Source organism: Anneissia japonica, unplaced genomic scaffold (assembly GCF_011630105.1).
Source record: "Anneissia japonica isolate Jap-2015-1 unplaced genomic scaffold, ASM1163010v1 scaffold401_len1656234_cov178, whole genome shotgun sequence".
NCBI lineage: Eukaryota > Metazoa > Echinodermata > Crinoidea > Comatulida > Comatulidae > Anneissia > Anneissia japonica.
Window position 1 is genome coordinate 1,628,708 of NW_022745982.1, and position 19,078 is coordinate 1,647,785.

At 35.3% G+C, this 19,078-nt stretch overlaps 1 protein-coding gene across 1 annotated transcript in view; it reads left to right on the forward strand.

Annotated features, from left to right (window-relative positions):
* LOC117120120 (neurogenic locus notch homolog protein 1-like) overlaps window positions 1–19,078 on the forward strand; it is a gene marked incomplete at its 3' end in the record, with an annotated part of 70,849 nt that overhangs the window by 42,311 nt on the left and 9,460 nt on the right. Inside the window, 13 exon segments of the mRNA XM_033265131.1 lie at window positions 11–83; window positions 1,637–1,680; window positions 2,375–2,518; window positions 3,813–3,992; window positions 4,480–4,644; window positions 6,890–7,039; window positions 7,625–7,756; window positions 8,695–8,802; window positions 9,046–9,150; window positions 11,123–11,227; window positions 12,128–12,277; window positions 16,450–16,554; window positions 17,793–17,924. Coding sequence (XP_033121022.1) covers window positions 11–83; window positions 1,637–1,680; window positions 2,375–2,518; window positions 3,813–3,992; window positions 4,480–4,644; window positions 6,890–7,039; window positions 7,625–7,756; window positions 8,695–8,802; window positions 9,046–9,150; window positions 11,123–11,227; window positions 12,128–12,277; window positions 16,450–16,554; window positions 17,793–17,924 — 1,593 coding nt within the window.

A 19,078-nucleotide genomic window follows, 5' to 3' on the forward strand; every position in this document is an offset into this window, starting at 1 on the left:
TACATTGTAGCTGGATATCCTTGTACATACCTTGGAATGCAACTTCGGGATGGTGAATCATTCCACGAAACCTGTAAATTTTGGTAATTATTTTATTTTTATATTTCATTTCTTCTATTGACACATTCAGGCACAAAAATGCAATGAAAATAAAAGATCGGAATCCCAGGCCGGATGGGTTGGCTAAAGAGTCGAAGCTTATCGAGAGGCTTTCCATAATGTATTTCGATTCGAAAGAGAAAAACAAAATATAAAAAAAAAATGGAAATTAAATAACTTATAAAAATTTAAGAATCCAGATGAACCAACGTTTCTTGTTAGTGATCGACGTCACAAAACGCGACTTGTGCATAAACAGGCGCTTCGAGTGGTTAGATGATTTTAAAAAAAATCCTTGCGTTAAATTTAAATTTATTATTAAAAAGCATTGCAAGAATCGTTATTTTAAAAAATAATTTTAAAAATGCCAGAAAGAAATTTGTCAAAACTGGTACTTTACTTAGGGCCCCTACATCGCGTCATTGCTGTACAATGATTAGGGAGGCTAAATTCTCGACCTCATGTTATTTAAAAATTCATAACTCCATATGGCAAAAATGTTCTTAAAAGACTATTCTGCCCCACTATATGATTAAGAAAAATTGAAAGGTTTTTTTCGACCTCGAAATTCAAGATTGAAAGAAGAGCCTATCTAAATAGTGTATTATATAGGCCATAGTACTATTACGCTTCATAGTACTAGACTAAGCCTAACCTATTTTATACCTCCATGGCCTAACTAGTAGTAGTACTGTTTCAGTTACCGTATGACTTACGGATTTCTCTTATAATATATTACAAGTTATTTTGGAGATACCCATGGATTGGGACTTTAGCTAGAGGCTTGCCACTAACACCCGTTTACTATACGAATTTCAGTTGTCCTGTGTGCAAGTAAGAGGCCTAGGCCTTGTAGCCTACTGTTTCTAGAGCCGAACAATGTTGTACGCCTAGCTAAGGTGCTAAACTATTTTGGCCATGGTCAAACAAAAACTACATGTAATATAATAATTATTAACCCTATTGAAAATCAATTTCTTTTTGAATTTTTCTTTATAAATTTCAAACACGTGTTAACTAACAGATAGAACTATTTACTATCGATGAATAACAATATTTTCTATTTATTTTGTTCAATTTCCTGATATTTTTGCACTCGTCACCCTTGTCATTCATGCATGGCCCCAATATGACACTCCACAATACCTTCTCGGGTGATTGGGAGACCTTCTCGGGTGATTGGGAGATTCACTGTGATTCACTGGCAGACAGTCAGCTGGTTTTTGTATCTGTGACTCAAAGATTTTTTTCACCCTTTAGTGTTGTAGTTTTTGGTTGTTTTTTTCAGATTCAGGGCAGCGCTATTCCCTTTTCTTTTCAGCTTGTGGGTCATCTATTCTTGATTCTGAGACCCATCCATCCATGATTCTCTCAAGAAATTTATCTTATTGTTATCTATTTATTTATACATTTTATACTTCTGAATTGCACATACTACTGTTTTGTCTATCGGATCAACCAACACTAATTTAATTTTTACCGTGTTGTTAAAATGACCATAAAGTATTGTATCGTAATAACTATAACGTATTTTCAGCATCTGCAAAGCCGGAGAAGTACATTGCGACGAATCCTTGTGTGGTGAGTATGATCGTTTGTGTCATTAATATTAAATGCAGCCTTTTCGGAGTATTAACAACCTTATCAACTAAGCAATCTGAACTGCGTAAGGAATACGCACTTGCCCCCGAACCTAAAGTCGTTTCCGAAAATTTGAATTTGGTGTGAATGCAGGAATATGAATCTTAAGTTAAAGACGGGCACACACTATGAAGAATGCAACGCCACGACGTGTGCGCAACGGATCAGCTCAGACTAGGGGGATAAACCCGGCTCAACAGGTTTATCCACATGCCAGTCTGAACTTGGTGGCTTATCTCAAGCCGGGCTGTGTTCCTATAGTAATTAGGCCTGGCGTACTGCCACCGTGTTTAACTTTTCTAAGCTGGGCTTTAATTGCTGTGGGGGTCTTGCATTGACTTCTGGTAAAAAAAAATGACCAATCAGCATTCAATTACGTGTTCTGTGAGTGAGTGCACGTTTCTAGCGCAATGTTTCGAAGCTCGTTTCCTGGTTACGGTTCATTAATATGCAAATGCTTGCGCCTGGCTAATCTCGCTAGTTTGAAAGCCTGGCAAAGTTAAGCCGGGCTTAACCTTGAGCCGGGCTTAACGTAAGCCAAGCTTATCTCCAAGTCTGAACGTAGCCAAAAACTTCATATACTTGCAGTTTACTTAAATTCCTTTAATATTTTTTTATGTCATTGTTAATGCAGATGAAGTAAAACCTGGGACTTGCCCAGAGCGAAACGGTGGATTTGGAATTTGTGTTACCGAATGCAGATTTGATACGGAATGCCCAGGATTAGAGAAATGTTGCAGTAATGGATGTGGGGATGTCTGTCTTTTACCACAAGAACGTAATTTACACCATTTACATAATATACATAGTATAGGCCGGTACTGTAGTGATAATTAATGTTTATTGTGTTTAGTTGCTAGATTCAGTAAATTGGATCGATATGGCTTAGAATAGGCAGTTGGTGGTTAGCAATGAGAGAAAATAGAACATAAGATAAGTAAAATCTTATTTTTTGAAGGTTTGCATGCACAATAATAATATATTAAATGCGTGTGCTACGGTACACCACATAGTATCTATCTACTTGGTGACCGCAAGCATTTAATATAAGTTAAATCTTTTGAAATGATTTGGCAAAAATAAACAAAATGTAATCTTAACCCCAGTAAATGCAGATTTTTATTTTTAATTTATTTTTTTTGCAAGAACAACAATATACTACAAAAGTTAACTAAATGAGGTACACTGTAGAGAGTGGAGGGTTTAAATACACAATGCACCACAAATTTTTGTCACGTTTAAAAGCTAAGCGTGGCTGATACAGCATGTGCTTCTATAGAATCTTGACGTTTTGATGTGTTTTTGTAAGCTACTCTTACAAATGAAGAAACTTTGTAAGTTTATAAGGGTTTTATTATATTTATAAGGGTTCCCTATACTGCCCTTTTTTGGCACTGAGGTCTTACTCGTGGTCAAGATAAAAGAAGTGAGGAAAGTGAAAAAGGGAAAAATGTATTTACTCATAAATTACCACCTTAAAAGTAATTACTACCTATATATGTTAGTGTTATCTTTTACTTATTTTTGTATTTATTATTGGCCTATGCAATTTTCAAGATTCAAGGTTCCATTTATTATCATATACAAACACAAGTACAGTACTGTACATGAAATACTAAAATGTTATTGATAAATATTGAGTTAAAAAAAACAAAAAAAAAATAAATAAATAAAAAAAAACATTACAGCACATTCTAATAAAACGATTGTTCTACTGATTTGTTATTTCGTTTAGTTACTGTATATCTTTGAATTAAAATTGATGAGAATATTGTTTTTGCAACTTTTGTATGTTTAATTACTGTATTTTTATACCATTGCATACTTTAATTTATTTAAATTCTTTGGACTTTTCATATATAAGGGCCTACTCTTGGCAGTCAGACAATGATAATGAACAGTAAAAATAACATACATAATTTGTGTAGGTTCTATGGCATTTTAAGAAACTTTTTTCATTTAATATCTTTTCAGGTGACGTGTTATCCGTTGGGAGGATCCCGTTACTCTCAATTTCATTTTTTTTCTCTTGATAATGTGATTATCATTCTTTTCCTTTTTTATGAATATAGAAAGTAATCCATCATCCTGTTACTTCGAAGACGATTGGTATGCAGATGGTCAAATAATCAATTCTGGTTGCGGTAGCTGCTTTTGCACAAACGGATCAGTTGTCTGTAGAACCCCAATTTGCCCTCTAGCTGATTGTTATGACCCGGTGTATGTTAAATCTGAATGCTGCCCCGTTTGTAGTACGTAAACAAAATATATATTGTTATCCTTGTCCGTGATTCGTGAATTGCAAAAAACACATTTTACTGTACCGAGAATATTTATTAATGTATTTTCTCAAATTTATCTGAACATCACACCCATCCCAGATAGATTTCTGAATTTCTGAACAAATTATTATAAAATATATTATTTTTAAATTCTCCTTGCTTGTCATTGTTTTTTTTTTTTTTTAGGTTAGCGGTTTAGAGAGAATTCACTCTGGTGTCGTGCTTGTATTGTTCTCTCTTGGCATGCCACTAACCTGTCTTTTTTCTACTTCATTGTTTGTCTTTTTTAATGTTTTCTGTATATCCCGCATTTATAATAAATAGAAATAACTAAATAAAATGTCCTGGTGTTCTAGCCTGGATTACAACTTTAGATCTAAAAACATAAACATACAAATACGAACATTTTAAACCAAATTTTACAACAGAGAATGTTTTATATATTTCTACATTTCAGTTGAATATTACAGTCATCCCGGGGAATGTCCTAGTGTTCCTACTACTACTACTTATTCACCAACTTCATGTGATTTTCATTGTCGCGACGACTATCACTGTAATTCAACTGAAAGGTGCTGTTCTACAGGCTGTGGATCGATGTGCATGGTAGCAGTGGCATTAGGTATAAATTAAAAAAAAAATAACACGTCTGAACAGTTAATATGTACTGTTTGCCAAAAGTATAGACAATGTAGGAAAACTTCTGAATCACTATTTAAATTTTTGAATAGATAATTTTAAAAGATCATGTAAATTATTATTTTCAACCAGAAACAGATTAAAATTCGTTGAATTCTACTACAACAATCCTCCAATTGATGACTAGTGGTCAATTTCAACTCTATCTAGACTATTAACTTTTGTTTGACAATAAACTCTTGCATGCCCATTATAGCCATAGTGGCCGTATTCGACTGGTCGTTCTTCGTTAAACCACGCCCACCTGCGCAGTGGTAAAATCCTACTTAACGAAGATGACCATGCAGCCATTTTGACAAAACAAAATGGCTGCATAGTTACCGCGATACACGCTGCGTAATCAAGGCTGCTTCGGATTGTGGCAGTATGGGTTTTTCGTTAAAAAAATGTTTTCATCCAGTTTTTTAATTCTGTTATCCTACAGTTATTTTATGACTCCAATGTGGTTAAATATTATAATTTTTATTTTCTGAAATTTAATCTAAATTATATTAACGCAAATGTTGTTGCTAAACTGACCAATCGGTCATATTTTTTTGGTCACGTGCGTAACTTAACGATGATTAACGCATTCTGATTACGTTAATTTTCGTTGTCTACGATGTCTATTTTACGAACCAGTCGTATGAAAATAATACTCAACGAAAATTCGTACTCAACGAAATGAACCAGTCGACTAAGCCCAATGTGACTATATTTGGCCATGATGTGTCATCATGACCATGTTTTTGTCAAATAAAATTTGATAGTCTGGACAGGGCTTAAAGGTCTGCGCAGAGAAGCTGTTTTACGGTATTATTGACTAGATTTCTATAGTTTGTCCTCTTAATTGATAGTTTTATGTTTATATACGACCATCTTCAGAGTGATGACACTATTGTAAGCAAGCAGCGAAATCTTCCCCACCCCTTTCACATATTCCTCTTGGGCAATCACTAACCCCCTTCATCCGACGCTACGACAAAGTCCAACTAAAAATATTAATTATACCCGATTTGAACTACCGGTAACTTACTGTGGTTGTTAGTGTCCTTAATATAATTGGTCTAAAGCACACTGTGGCACCCTTAACTATAGATTTTTTTTTATTATGAACCCACAAAGGATTTTATTTCCGGACTGTGACTGATGGTCTCTCTTTGACCATTTGTCTCAACATTAGACGGCGGTCGCATTAATGAAGATAGGGTAGTATACCTCAGAAGAGATACACATTATACTAACAAAAACATGCATGAGAATATTTATAACATTCCATCGGTCTTCACATTTAATATTTAAAAATTTAAACCAGTAAAACCAGTAGGGCCTATGCTTACTTTTTTTGGTGTAATCAGTTCCGCTAACTACCAGCTGGAGAAGTAATAACAATCAAGCCTTTGTACTGACGATGCTAACTTTTATTTTAGTTAGGGAAACTGTTTATACCAAAATAGTAACCATACTGGTGTTGTTTAAAGGAAGTTGTTCAATGTAGGAGAATGTCCAAATGCATTGAACTAATGTGTGTATGAACGCAAAATGTGCAAGATGTATGTGCATACGTAGGCTATGCAGGTATTTTTGATGACTTATGAATGATTGAGTGTGCGTGTGCGTGCGTACTCAGTTATTGTTATTATTATCATCATCTTTATCATCATCTTTATCATCATCATCATCATCATCATCATCATCATCATTATTATTATTATTATTATTTTTATTATCATTATTATTATTACTATTATTATTATTATTATTACCATCATTATCATTATTATCATTATTTTAAATTATCGGCAGTTGCAAAAATAATGGGTGATCTATTTGGCGTTCATAGTAAAAACTAGAGCCGTCACTCCATAGAATACATACCTCCGCCCTGTGCATGAATACAGACCAACAGTAACGCAGGTTGCGTATGAAGCAGCATACCATAAGAAAATAATAAAATCGCCTTTCGTATTCATACATATTATTTTCTTGAGTGCTGCACCATACCCTCAAGAAATTAATGGAATCTCCCACGTTGTATTCAGGCCCACTGCTGTTTTAGTGCTAAAGGGCAAAAAATTGAATGATGTCTTTTTTCGATTATTTTGCACCATTCCACTAAACAGACAGCAGTGAATACATAATCTTCTTGGCGGATGTAATTATCTAAAAGATTAAGTTCTCTCCTTTAGATCACGAAGGAATGTGTCCCTTTTTGGCCAACGATGGTCTTGTATACACCCATGAAACAGAATGCCAGAGAGATGACCACTGTGCACCAAATGAAAAGTGTTGCTATGATTTATATGGAACAAAAGCCTGTTTGGAATCTATACCAGAAGGTGAAAAACTTATACCTTTTGAAGTTGGTTAGGGTTAGGGTTTTCATTTTCTCTGTTTATTGCTACAAAAATGTTGTTTAGTAAATCAGTTGCATAACATAACAATGTTAATATCATATTCATTGTGTTAATGTGCCATATGCTTATACGGTACACCACGTAGATAGTTTTGGAAAGTACTGTGGTCTTCGTTGAGAATGTCTCAATGTTTCGATTCAGTTGCTTCAGTCGTCATCCAGAGATAATAGGAAATTTTCGGAAGCTGACAAAAACGATAACCAATACGGTTAGGCCACGTAACATTTTTAGACAACCCTTCCCCTACAACATCATATCTGTCACAACGTAGGCGATTCATACCTTTTGCATGAAGCAAAGATAATATTCAGCTTGTACAACATTTTAGGCACGAATGACGATAATGATAATGACGTATTCGTTATCGTAAGGTTGCGAAATTTCCTTATTATTTATTCCGCTTAAATGTTAAGCTGTTTCATTTTTATATAATATTAGGCCTATTATGTCATTATTATTAATGTCATTGTTGAAAAATGGTTATTAAACGAGTTATACATTTTCCAGATTCAATAATTTGTGATGATGGACCATGTAAGAACGGCGGGACTTGTGAAGGTTCATTTAGGGAGCCGTGGATTTATCGGTGTCACTGCGCAGATGGCTACGCAGGAAGCAACTGCGAAGATCTAGTCGTTGGTGAGAAGTTTTTTTTGTCGACATTTTACAGCTGCAACCTATTAGAGGCCAGTACATAAATAACAATAGAACAAACAACAAAGTGCTGTAGTTCACAATGAATTCTACTTAGCCTCTTAGTGCATGTGTCTGATGTTGTGTAACAATACCATTTTTATAAATTTCAGTATATATTAAAATTATAACAACAACGACAACGAAAACAACAACAACAACAACAATAATAATAATAATAATAATAATAATAATAATAATAATAATAATAATAATAATAATAATAATAATAATATTATTATTATTATTATTATTATTATTATTATTGTTAATTTTGTTGTTGTTATGATTTTAATATATACTGAAATTTTAAAAAATGGTATTGTTACAACATTAGGCACGTTCACTAAGAGCATTATTATTAGACCACGGAGACCTGTATGTGCGCAGATCCAACCCCCAGGTACAGTCTTCATACAACTGACTGAAACGCCGCGTTTCCCCTTTAATACATTTTATAGTACACAATTTTCAACATATTACAGCGTAGAACCTTCCAATGTTGTCTAGGAATCATGAATAATAGGCCCTATCTATCTTTTTTTTTTGGAAATTGATTGTGGCATTTCTTAATGGCACGTATTAAAGTGTTTTTTTATGCATACTTATGTTGCTGCTCCAACTAGGTGGTGCTATCGTGACTACCTCCATGCTACTACTATCTGTGACCCCTTGTTTAAGGTTTAAGCACAGAAGTTAGGCAAGCCAAGCCATTACACTCTAAAGAAAACTCAACAGAAACCTAAGTATGCTGTTTAGTGCTTAACAGGTTTTTTTTTGGCTACAGCTCTACGATGTAGAAAAGGAGGTTCACCTATGTAAGTATATGTATTACAATGTTGCTCATGATATGTTTTAAACGTAGCTGTTTTTTCTTATAAAAGATCGTTGCCATGTGGCTGTCAACCCATGCTCGAATGGAGGAACTTGTACTGGTAACCCGGAATATCCATGTGAATGCGTATTGGGATTTACAGGCCCGTTTTGTGAAGGTAATACATTATTATTTATTATTATTATTTGTTATACATATTGATACATAGAATTAAATTATAATATCCACACTATCAAATTTTATGTGGCGAAGTTGTGATGTATATATATATATATATATATATGGGCATGATGATGTCATATTGAACTTATTGCACCACATATGTTAATGACTCAGACAGTAACACATATTAACTTTGTAAATATTATCTTTCAACTTCATGAAAATTTCTTTCTCTTAGAAAGTTGTGATGCAAGTATCTGTCAGAATGGAGGAGCCTGTACTGGTTATGATTATTATCCCTGTTATTGCGATTTCGGATTCGCTGGTTCTTTTTGTGAAAAAGGTAGGCCTGTACTGAATGATAATTAGTCTTCCTCAGTGTTTTAAACAAATATATATTCTATGTATAATGGTTGTATGCATATGTCCACGATATTGCTGATAATATATTATGTATTATTTTCTATTATTTTCTTTTTTTTAATTTTTTAATTTATTTATTTATATATTTGATTGCCATTGACGTTATGAGCAATAGCGCCCTCTAGTAAGCTATACTAGAAATTGCAAATTGCAAGTGGAGTGCTTGATCTGAGATAGGGTGTTCGCGTTACGCCATAAATTCGTTACCAAGTACGTTAATTTGTTCCTTATGTTCTAAAGACAGAATCGGACGCTTCTAATTGCCACGTGTAACTGTAAAGTCGCGCGGCGTACGCTATGTTCAGAGCGGTCAAGGGTCAAAAGTTTCCAATTTAGCAAGAGGCCGCTTTTCATACCTTATTACAGAACTTGCATGCGTAAATCGCGGAGAACGCTATCTTGTGTTTATAAGATCTTTGTAATACACCAAAGATCTTATAATTACAAGATTGCATTCTCTGCGATTTCCGCATGCAAAATTCTGTAATAACGCAATGTACGGCGCTCCCTTGTAAAAGTGATTAATTTTCATCTTTGACTTTGGGTCCGGACGTCGACAACCACCACTCCCCATAGATCCGCCAAGGAGTATCATTTAAATAATCATTCCATGAATCTCAGACTGAATGCTGAATACTGCATGTATTGCCATATATAACAGAATATTCTAAAGTATAATATTGAATATTGCTACGTCTTTAACTATACTTTTAGAAAGATTTTACAAATGAAATCAAGTTATCTTTTAAATAAAAAAGAACATGAGCCATGAGCCAATGATAATAATTTTGTTTATATGTTAAAGCAGGTTAAGATATGCATACTGGTAAAGAATATGGTAAAGTTGGATTATACAATACATGCTAAAATGTTGTGATGGATGAGTCACGTATTGGCTTACTTATTCCATTATATTATTTTGTATCAGCCACACTCACTAAAGTGGTACATTCCACTTACCTATTTGGCCCTACATACTAAATACTCTGCTGCTTCGTTCACTATATCGTAATTTGAATAATGAATTCCCACAGGTGTTGCTTTTGTAGCGTGACAAGTCCTCGTCCAATATTTTGTTGATTCATTTTATTGTAAAATAATATTTTACAATATTTTAATTGACATAATTAGGAACTCAAAATATGCCAATAATGGTACTAAGACATTTAAAAGAATGGTGCTACGATATATTTCTTCCAGAGCTGTGCACTCATCTGAAAAGTAAATCGTCACAAACATTTTGTCCTTACTCAAATTAGTATATGATGATGATGATGACTATTATTATTATTATTATTATTATTATTATTATTATTGTTATTATTATTATTATTATTATTATTATTATTATTGTTGTTGTTGTTATTGTTATTGCTATTATATTGTTATTGATATTTTATTGTTATTGTTATTGTTCCTATTAATACTGTTAATGCTATTTTTATTGTTATTGTTATTATTTATTCCCTATGCCTTTTCATCTAACTATAGGCCTATCTCTGTACTCACTTCCTTCGACATTGTTTTATTTGACTGACGTCATAACTATTTTTCATGTTCTCTCGCTAAAATTACTTAGATCTAATAACCTGACCATCGCTTCATTTATTTCATCTCTGTGATCTTTCTCCATCACGTCACGTAATTCTGGTTTCATTCCCTTTCACACTTTGTTTTTCCCGTTTTCCTTTGCCTTTAATACTTCCTCGGTCTCGATCCCGCAACATCCTCTCCTAACATTAGAAGGAGACGTCTTATATGTTAGTTAAGCGAAAAATAACCTCTTGTATATATTTATTATTGTTGTATTGTATTCAATGTCATTGTGTGCTTGGCGGATAATAGATCTTGATGGCTGATGAGGCAATAAAATTGACTTGAATTGCTTTCAGCTGTGTGTGACCCAAATCCTTGTCAAAACGGCGGTACTTGTACAGGAATTGATTGGTTACCATGTTTATGTACATATGGTTTTGGTGGATTTCATTGCGACGAAGGTAAGTAGGCCTAACAATTTTCTATATTAGCGGCTCCATACAACACAGACTTTCATTTTCCGTGCTTTTAAATCAAATGGTGTGTGGATACTAGAAATTTGCGGAATAAAGGGACCACCTATACGTAATTGCATTTTGCATATGATGTTATGTCTATGAAATGACTTTAAAGTTGAGACCCGTTGTTTGATAATCAGGGGCGAATCCAGAGATATCTGAAAAAAGGGAGGGGAAGGGGTCGGAAGGTGGAGCCGATCGAGATAGCACCACCCTAGGGGGTCCGGGGGCCTGCCCCCGCGAAATATGTGTTTTCTAGACGCCCGAAAATAACCCCTGAGGCGTTTTGGGCGATCACTTTTTAATTTTTCTTCCATTTTTTTTCAATCGTGCTATTTAATGCGATAACACGTCATGTGTTAGCACTAAACAAGGATCGCTTATTTCATGCCTGCTTTTTGTTGCTGACCGTTTAATCTTATGGTTAAAGGATCGTTACCAGCCGATTCTTTTCTTAATTGTTCGCATGTTTGCATATATTTTTGTTGATAGATGACACAGTTCTGATACCTTCGTCGAGGATGTTTTGTCTTGAAAATCTTAAAATTGTTATTAAATTTTGTCAGACTATGGTACGGTGATAAATCAAGACAAAAAAAAATATAGGTAATTGGTAAAACAAATACGATCAGGGTTGAGAATATTGTTATTGAGTCATGTGATTCATATGTATTTAGGATCCCCATAACTAGACTGGGAACTATATTAAGTCTGTCATTAACGTACACTTGAAAGAGAGAAAAAAGTCTATTCCCACATACATAATATTTATTCAACATAAAAAAGACATTACTTCTACAAATTATAAAATTAATATATTTTGTTCTGAATTTCGTTTTACAGACGACCCCTGCAGTTCGAGTCCATGCATGAACGGCGGCAGCTGTATACCAGGTGGCTTTGATTTCTTTAATTCTTCTACTTCTTCTACTGACGCTGGTGATTGGTACTGTTATTGCCTTCCAGGATATGGAGGCGATTTTTGCGAAACAGGTAGGTATACACCATTTTACCGAAATTTGAAATGAAAAATTCCGATAACCTGGCACCTACCACTGGGGGACTTTCAGAGGCCTAACATTTCACTCTTTTGTGGATTAAATCAACGATAAAACTAAATTATTTACGAGTACAAATATTTTAAAACGGAAATAACACGAAATGTTTACATTAAAAATAAGTCCAAGTCTTAAAAAGCTATTTCAATGTTTACATATACAGTAATTACAGTAATTAGCAAGATCGTATCTATTGTCTACTGCTGCTATAGCAAAGGTCTAGCAGCGCTATCCGCTGCACGGTGCATGCTCTATTTGTAACCATGGAGGTATTATTGTTATTATTATTTATTATTATCTCAATAATACCTCCATGTTGTATCTAGCGAGTTGCTCAGGCTAAGCCTCAGATGCGGCAAGCCCCCAGTGAGGTGCGAGATGTTGGCGGCGCTGTTTCAAAATAAATCCGATGAAATGGTCTATAATAATAATAAAAATAATAATAATAAAAATATCTCCACCAAATGTGCTCAAGGCACATAGACAATTAAACCAACAAGATCCAAATAATTCCCAGAAGAATTTTTAGCAAAATCCAAACCAATTATCCCATCGAGGCAATGTTGCTCCCCATATAAGTACAGGTATACGCAGATACCCAAAGGCAGTATGTTGAGCATCAGCACCTTCCACCCCAGGATAAGCCTGGGGCTCCATTACCGTGCACTGCAACAGGAGCTGCATTGCGTCGACAGACAAAAGTGGTATCATGTGTTTAGTCTTTTTTAAAATTTTTTCAAATATTTTTTTTGTGAGTAATATAAATTCAACAGAGAAACATCAAGGTAGTCTATACGCCTTGGTGAAAATCCAAATTAATTCCAGAAAAATTTCAAGCAGAATCCGCATACCAAATTATCCCATCGAGGAAGTGTTGCTCCCCATTTTAATGATATAAATTGAACAGAGAAACATCAAGGTTCTTTATACGCCTCAGTGAAGAGATGCAATTTTAAAGATCTAATGTGTTTGACCGAGCAAAGGAAAGTGTTCCAAAGACGTAGAGCAGCAATACTAAAATCTCGTTCCCCGTAAGAATGATATGACTAACCCCTCTCCCACCTAGCAGGGACGTAGCCAGGATTTTGAAAGGGGGGGAGCCGTTATGCGAGATACGTATGACCCTGGCGGGGTCCAGGGGGACGAACACCCCCCACCCCCCCGCTGTGAAGTAGCGCACTCTGGACGTTTTAAGGACTGTTTTGAGCTGAGGATAAAGTGAAAATTGTATTAGACACATCATAAATAATATTAGTAGGGCCAGCAATAATTATAATAAATCAACAGAATCCATGAATTCGAAAGAGAGGTGTCCCAGGGAGGGATTTTCACAGACTGAGGAACCATCCACCTCAGCCCCACCATGGTTGGGGCTGAGGTAAGAAAATTTATGATTAGGGCACTTCTAGATGGCCGGAAATTACACTTTCATACTTAAATTTGAATATATTTTCCTTTTTTTTTCCTCAAAAAAAAAAATTCTTATCTAAAATAGTCATAATCACAAAAAAGGGATGAAAAACCAGATCACATTCTAAAAACAAATTATGCCCCCTCTCCTTAGCTGTCACCAAGACACACTCTGAGCATGGAGAAAATAAGAGTCAGGTGCCGACTCGATGCAGTTTAATGTCACACCCAGAAGGGCACAGATCTGTTTTGTAAGGTTGAGGGGGAGGACATTTTGTGAGTCGGCACCTACCTCAGACTCACCATGCTTGGAGCTGAGGAGCGAAAATGTGAGGAAATAGTACCTCTAGATGGCCAGAAACAAAACTTTTAGTAAAAATCATTATCATCACCTGACCGTTACCGGTAGTCCAAATGAAGCGCCAAAAGTAAAATCTCATGGTCTTTTTCATAAAGGTTTTTCTGCAACCAAAAAGATCTTATTAATTTGTGTGATACATCATAGAAAACAAAGCTTAAAAACATTGTCTTTGAGTATGTTCTTTACATACTTCAAAACCGTGATTTCACAACCACCTCAGCCCCACCATTGTTGGGGCTGAGGTGAGAAAATTTGAGGAAATAGTACCTCTAGATGGCCGGAAATCACACTTTCACATAGTAAAATTCATTATCATCACATCACCATTACATAGTCAAAATGAAACGCCAACAAATTTCTCATGTACTTTATCAGAGATCTACTTGATATCCAGGACGACTTGACCTAACTATAATTTAATATATAAGCTTATAATTATCATCAACAAATCACAACTTTATTTTTCGCCTTTAGCACAATTTCCTTCACATTTTAATATTATTAATATTACTATCAATTATCATCATCATCATCATCATCATCATCATCACCATTATTATTATTATTATTATTATTATTATTATTATTATTATTAATAATAATAATAATAATAATAATATATTATTATTATTATTATTACTATTATTATTATTATTATTATTGCTAATAGTATAGTATTATTAAACAATAGGCCCTACTTTAAAAAAGCTTGCAAAAGGATAAAAACCAAACTGAGCCATACAGTATCACATTTCTGTATTACTTAAAAGACTTGGCATAGGATTTATGGATTTTTAAAAATTACGCTTAGACATGTGATATAATTATAGTAGGCCAGGCCTATGCAAAACGAGTTCAGATGCATTTTTACGTATTTTAGAAGCATTCATTTTGAGTGGTCCCAGGAAATCATTTGTATTGGCTCAGAAAAAAGCTTTAAAAATTTTACACTGTGTACTAAGGGGGGGAGTCACAGCTCCCACGGCTCCCCCCCCGGATACGTCCCTGCCAACTAGGTTTATTTCACCTAAGAGTCGTACGATTTCTACGAGTTAAAACTCGTGATCTTTGGAAAAGACCTATATGAGCTTATTACGTGTTAGCTACGAGTGAAGTACGACTTTATGGAGTTGGTTACGAGTTATGTACGAATTATGCCGAGCAGAGCACCGAGTTAACTACGAGATTATTAAGAGCGTAACAAGTTTGTACCGAATTAGATATGAGTTGGGTACAAGCCAACTCGGTGCGCTCGTACTTACTCGTACTCGTTTTTGGGTGCTCGCATCAAACTCGTAGATGACAAAACCGCCGACGAGTATCCAGAGTAGTGTACGAGCTACTGTAGGTAGGAGTACCCCGAGTACTCTACGAGCTACCTACGAGTTCTTCGAGTTTACTACGAGTTATCTACTCGTGGCGATAATTTTGAACATGTTCAAAATTAGCGCCACGAGTTCAGAGCTGCTACGAGTACGTAAGAGTCCACTCCGAGCTTTCCGAATCGTCCTACGAGTTTTTGCCGAGTTTGCTGAGTTAGCAACTCAGCATTCTCTTGTAACTCGTATGCTGAAAAAAACCCCTAGTGGGAGAGGGGCTAGGTGTAAAAATAGTTTGTCACAAGAGCGCAAGTTACGCCCAGGAATATAAGGCTGAATCATGTCGGCAACATAGTCTGGAGCCAAACCATTTAAACATTTAAAAACTATTAATGATATCTTAAAAACAATGCGGTGTTGTACCGGGAGCCAATGTAATGGATCTTTCCGGACTGGCAATAACATTTAACAACTGGCCAACCGGAGCAGGGCCAGGAATACGCGCGTGTCTAAAGCCGGCTTTCCACTAGGCGAATTTATTCGCGCGCATCGAAAGCGTCGGTTCATGCGCATGCGCGTTCACATCCCTATCGGAGTTTGCGAAGCGAAAAAATGCACATCCAAATCTTTGATTTTGATTCGCGCGAATAAATTTGCCTACTGGAAAACCAGCTTTACACGCGTCCGCACATGTGTTGTCCCACAACACGTGTGTGTTGTAACACTGTCGTTTTTTTGGGACCTATAAGGAGTTAGTTTTAGACATTTATAATACGTACGTTTGTAGTACTGATAATCTCCATTTTCTTTATACTGTTTCCTAGGCAGATCATAATAAAACAGATCACACACCTAGTTGTTTTAATGTTCACATGTTCTACTTCCATGTTACTACTATACATTCAAGCTTCATTTTGACTATATTTACCAGTATATTCCTCCAGAGCACTCTTTGCAATTCGAGTTAAAATAATACTTTGTTGAACTAAACTCTTTAATATTATCTCAATTGTTTAGATTTGTGTTCCCCGAATCCATGTCAGAATGGAGGTACTTGCTCAGGATATGAAACGCCACTATGTTACTGTCCATACGGCTATTCCGGAGACAATTGTGAAGAAGGTAGTTTTATCATAATTCGCCTTCAATAACACCTAATTTTTAAAAGCGTTATTACTCAATAGTATATTGACTCTGCATCCAGCCTAACATACCGATCAAGAATCTGAAAACATTGCCTTTTTGTGTTGTTTCTGCAGTGTGAACCAAACTTTAGGCTAAAGAAGAAACTCTGTGTCTGATGACAATGTGCTAATAGAAGTAGCAAAGATACTAGAAACACAAGATAGAGTTCTCCACAGAAAAATAGTGTTCCACCGAAATGTATGTGAGCACAAACAATGGGGCGCTGCGTACGGCTGGACCTAAAAAACTTCTGTCAAATTTTACATCACGGTGAACACCCGGGTGAATACATAACCTCTTTTGGCGGCCCGTTTGGTGGAGGTAGACATTGTTGCCACCCGTAAGATACAAACAAGTAGGCATAAATAAATCAAAAGAATAAAATAACAGACACAAAAGTGTAGAATCATATGATCGGACTGTGATATCTGGATTTACTTTGCAACAGAAGGGCGCCCCTGTACTATGTGTAAATATCTATATAGAAAACTGAAGGGCGGATTGGCGTAAAAGATGTGACGTATATCCGCCTCCATTTTTACTATGCGAGTGTTCTATGTATTTCTAGTATCTTTGGAGATAGTAGGGAGCTTTCGATGCACGACGACTGTAGGACGTAGAGCGAAATGGCATCAGTAAAAGTCGTCTGCGCATGCGAAAATGTAAAGGTGACCTCGTTGAGTAGATTCTGGAACGCAATTTGGCCAAATCTACATATGAAGAGAACGTAGGTATGACGGTCATGCATGAATGATAACGTTGTAGCGTCGCGTCGTCGCACAAATCCTAAGCTAGGCACAGAGAGGTCTTTACAATGCGCTATGTAAAATAACAATGGACCTTTCCGGACTGTCAATTAAACTTAACTGACCAATCAGACTACAGGAATACGTGCTCAATGGAAGGTCTATTATTAGAGTAACTTAAACGTGTTTTAAAGCAAACTGAACGCATAGGTCTACTCTAAGAATTGTAACTAATCATTTTGTTAAAAATAAATCGGTGAAACGTCCTCAATTGTTGTATACACCTGTACGCTTTATCCAATGTAAAGCGTATGCAACACTCGATTAACTCTTGCAAAGTGTACTACTACATTTGAAATATAACCCCCCTCTGTGCAGTTTGGTTTTTTCTATAAAATAATGCTTCCCAAATTGTAACATTTTTTTTAGCCGATATCTGTGTTTCGCAGCCGTGTATGAACGGCGGCTACTGTATTGGGGATGTTGATTCCAGCTATTTTAGTAGTTTCGATGGTCCTTGTCTTTGCAATATTGGATATGGAGGCGACTATTGTGATGACGGTACGTATAGCCCTACACATTGTTGTAATAATAGAAACAACTTAAAAATTCAGCGTCACAGTCTCCTGACTTATATTTCACAGTGAAGTTCCCCTGTAAACGAGAACACAAAATAATTATTTCATTTACAAAATCTTCTAAGGTCAATCACTTGCTTCTTTTTTTTTTAAATTATTCATCAAACATTTAAAGACTTATCAGACACTTAAGACGAATGAATAATGCACCTGAAATTATTTTTCTCAGTCTGACAAGAAAACATCACTTAAATAAAGGTTTGTGTTGAAAGTTTGTTATTTTTTAAAACTATAAACTTAGTTTGCCTCAGTGATTATTTGTAATACTTTCCTTGGAGTAGGACGGTTCTCTTGCAGCAGCTCGCATGACAACCTTTCTATTATTAAACTCCGTGTATAATACCAACCATGAATAGGTCTACTCGCTCTGGATCGACATCAGTCCCAAGTGAATTTGAAAGCTACGTAAGAAAAACTCTTACTGAGATATTGCAGGGTCAAGCAGATCTTGAAGAAAAATTAGGCAATATAATATCGGATAACGTTTCTGCTCTATCAAAATGCATTGATACCATCGAGATCTTTCCAATTAACATTTTGCTTTCTTTATATAACACCTTAATACAACCATATATTTTGTATTGCAATATAATTTGGGCAGGCGATTATCCTTCCAACCTCCACAGCCTAAATACGTTAATAAAAAAAGCTGTTCGTTTTAATACATTTTCTTCCCGCATCACTTCCTCCGAACCTCTTTTAAAAAAATTAAACATACTCAAATTAAATGATCTACACAAAATGCAAATTGCCTCTTATATTTTTCAGTTTTTTCATAACGAACTTCCACCAAACATGGCTAATCTTTTTAAAATCAAACCCTTATCCCACAAGTATAATTTACGTAATGTAAACCAACTTTGGTTACTTCATATTCCTTATGTTAAACTTAGGTTATCTGAACATTTTCTTTCCGTATCTGGACCACGTCTATGGAATGGTCTTGATGACAACTTTAAAAAATGTATATCTCTTCCAGTATTCCGTAAAAACCTTAAAAAGCATTACATATCAAAATATAATACAAACTAAGGTTTCTGTGATTTTTTACTCTTGTTATTTTGTATTTATTATATA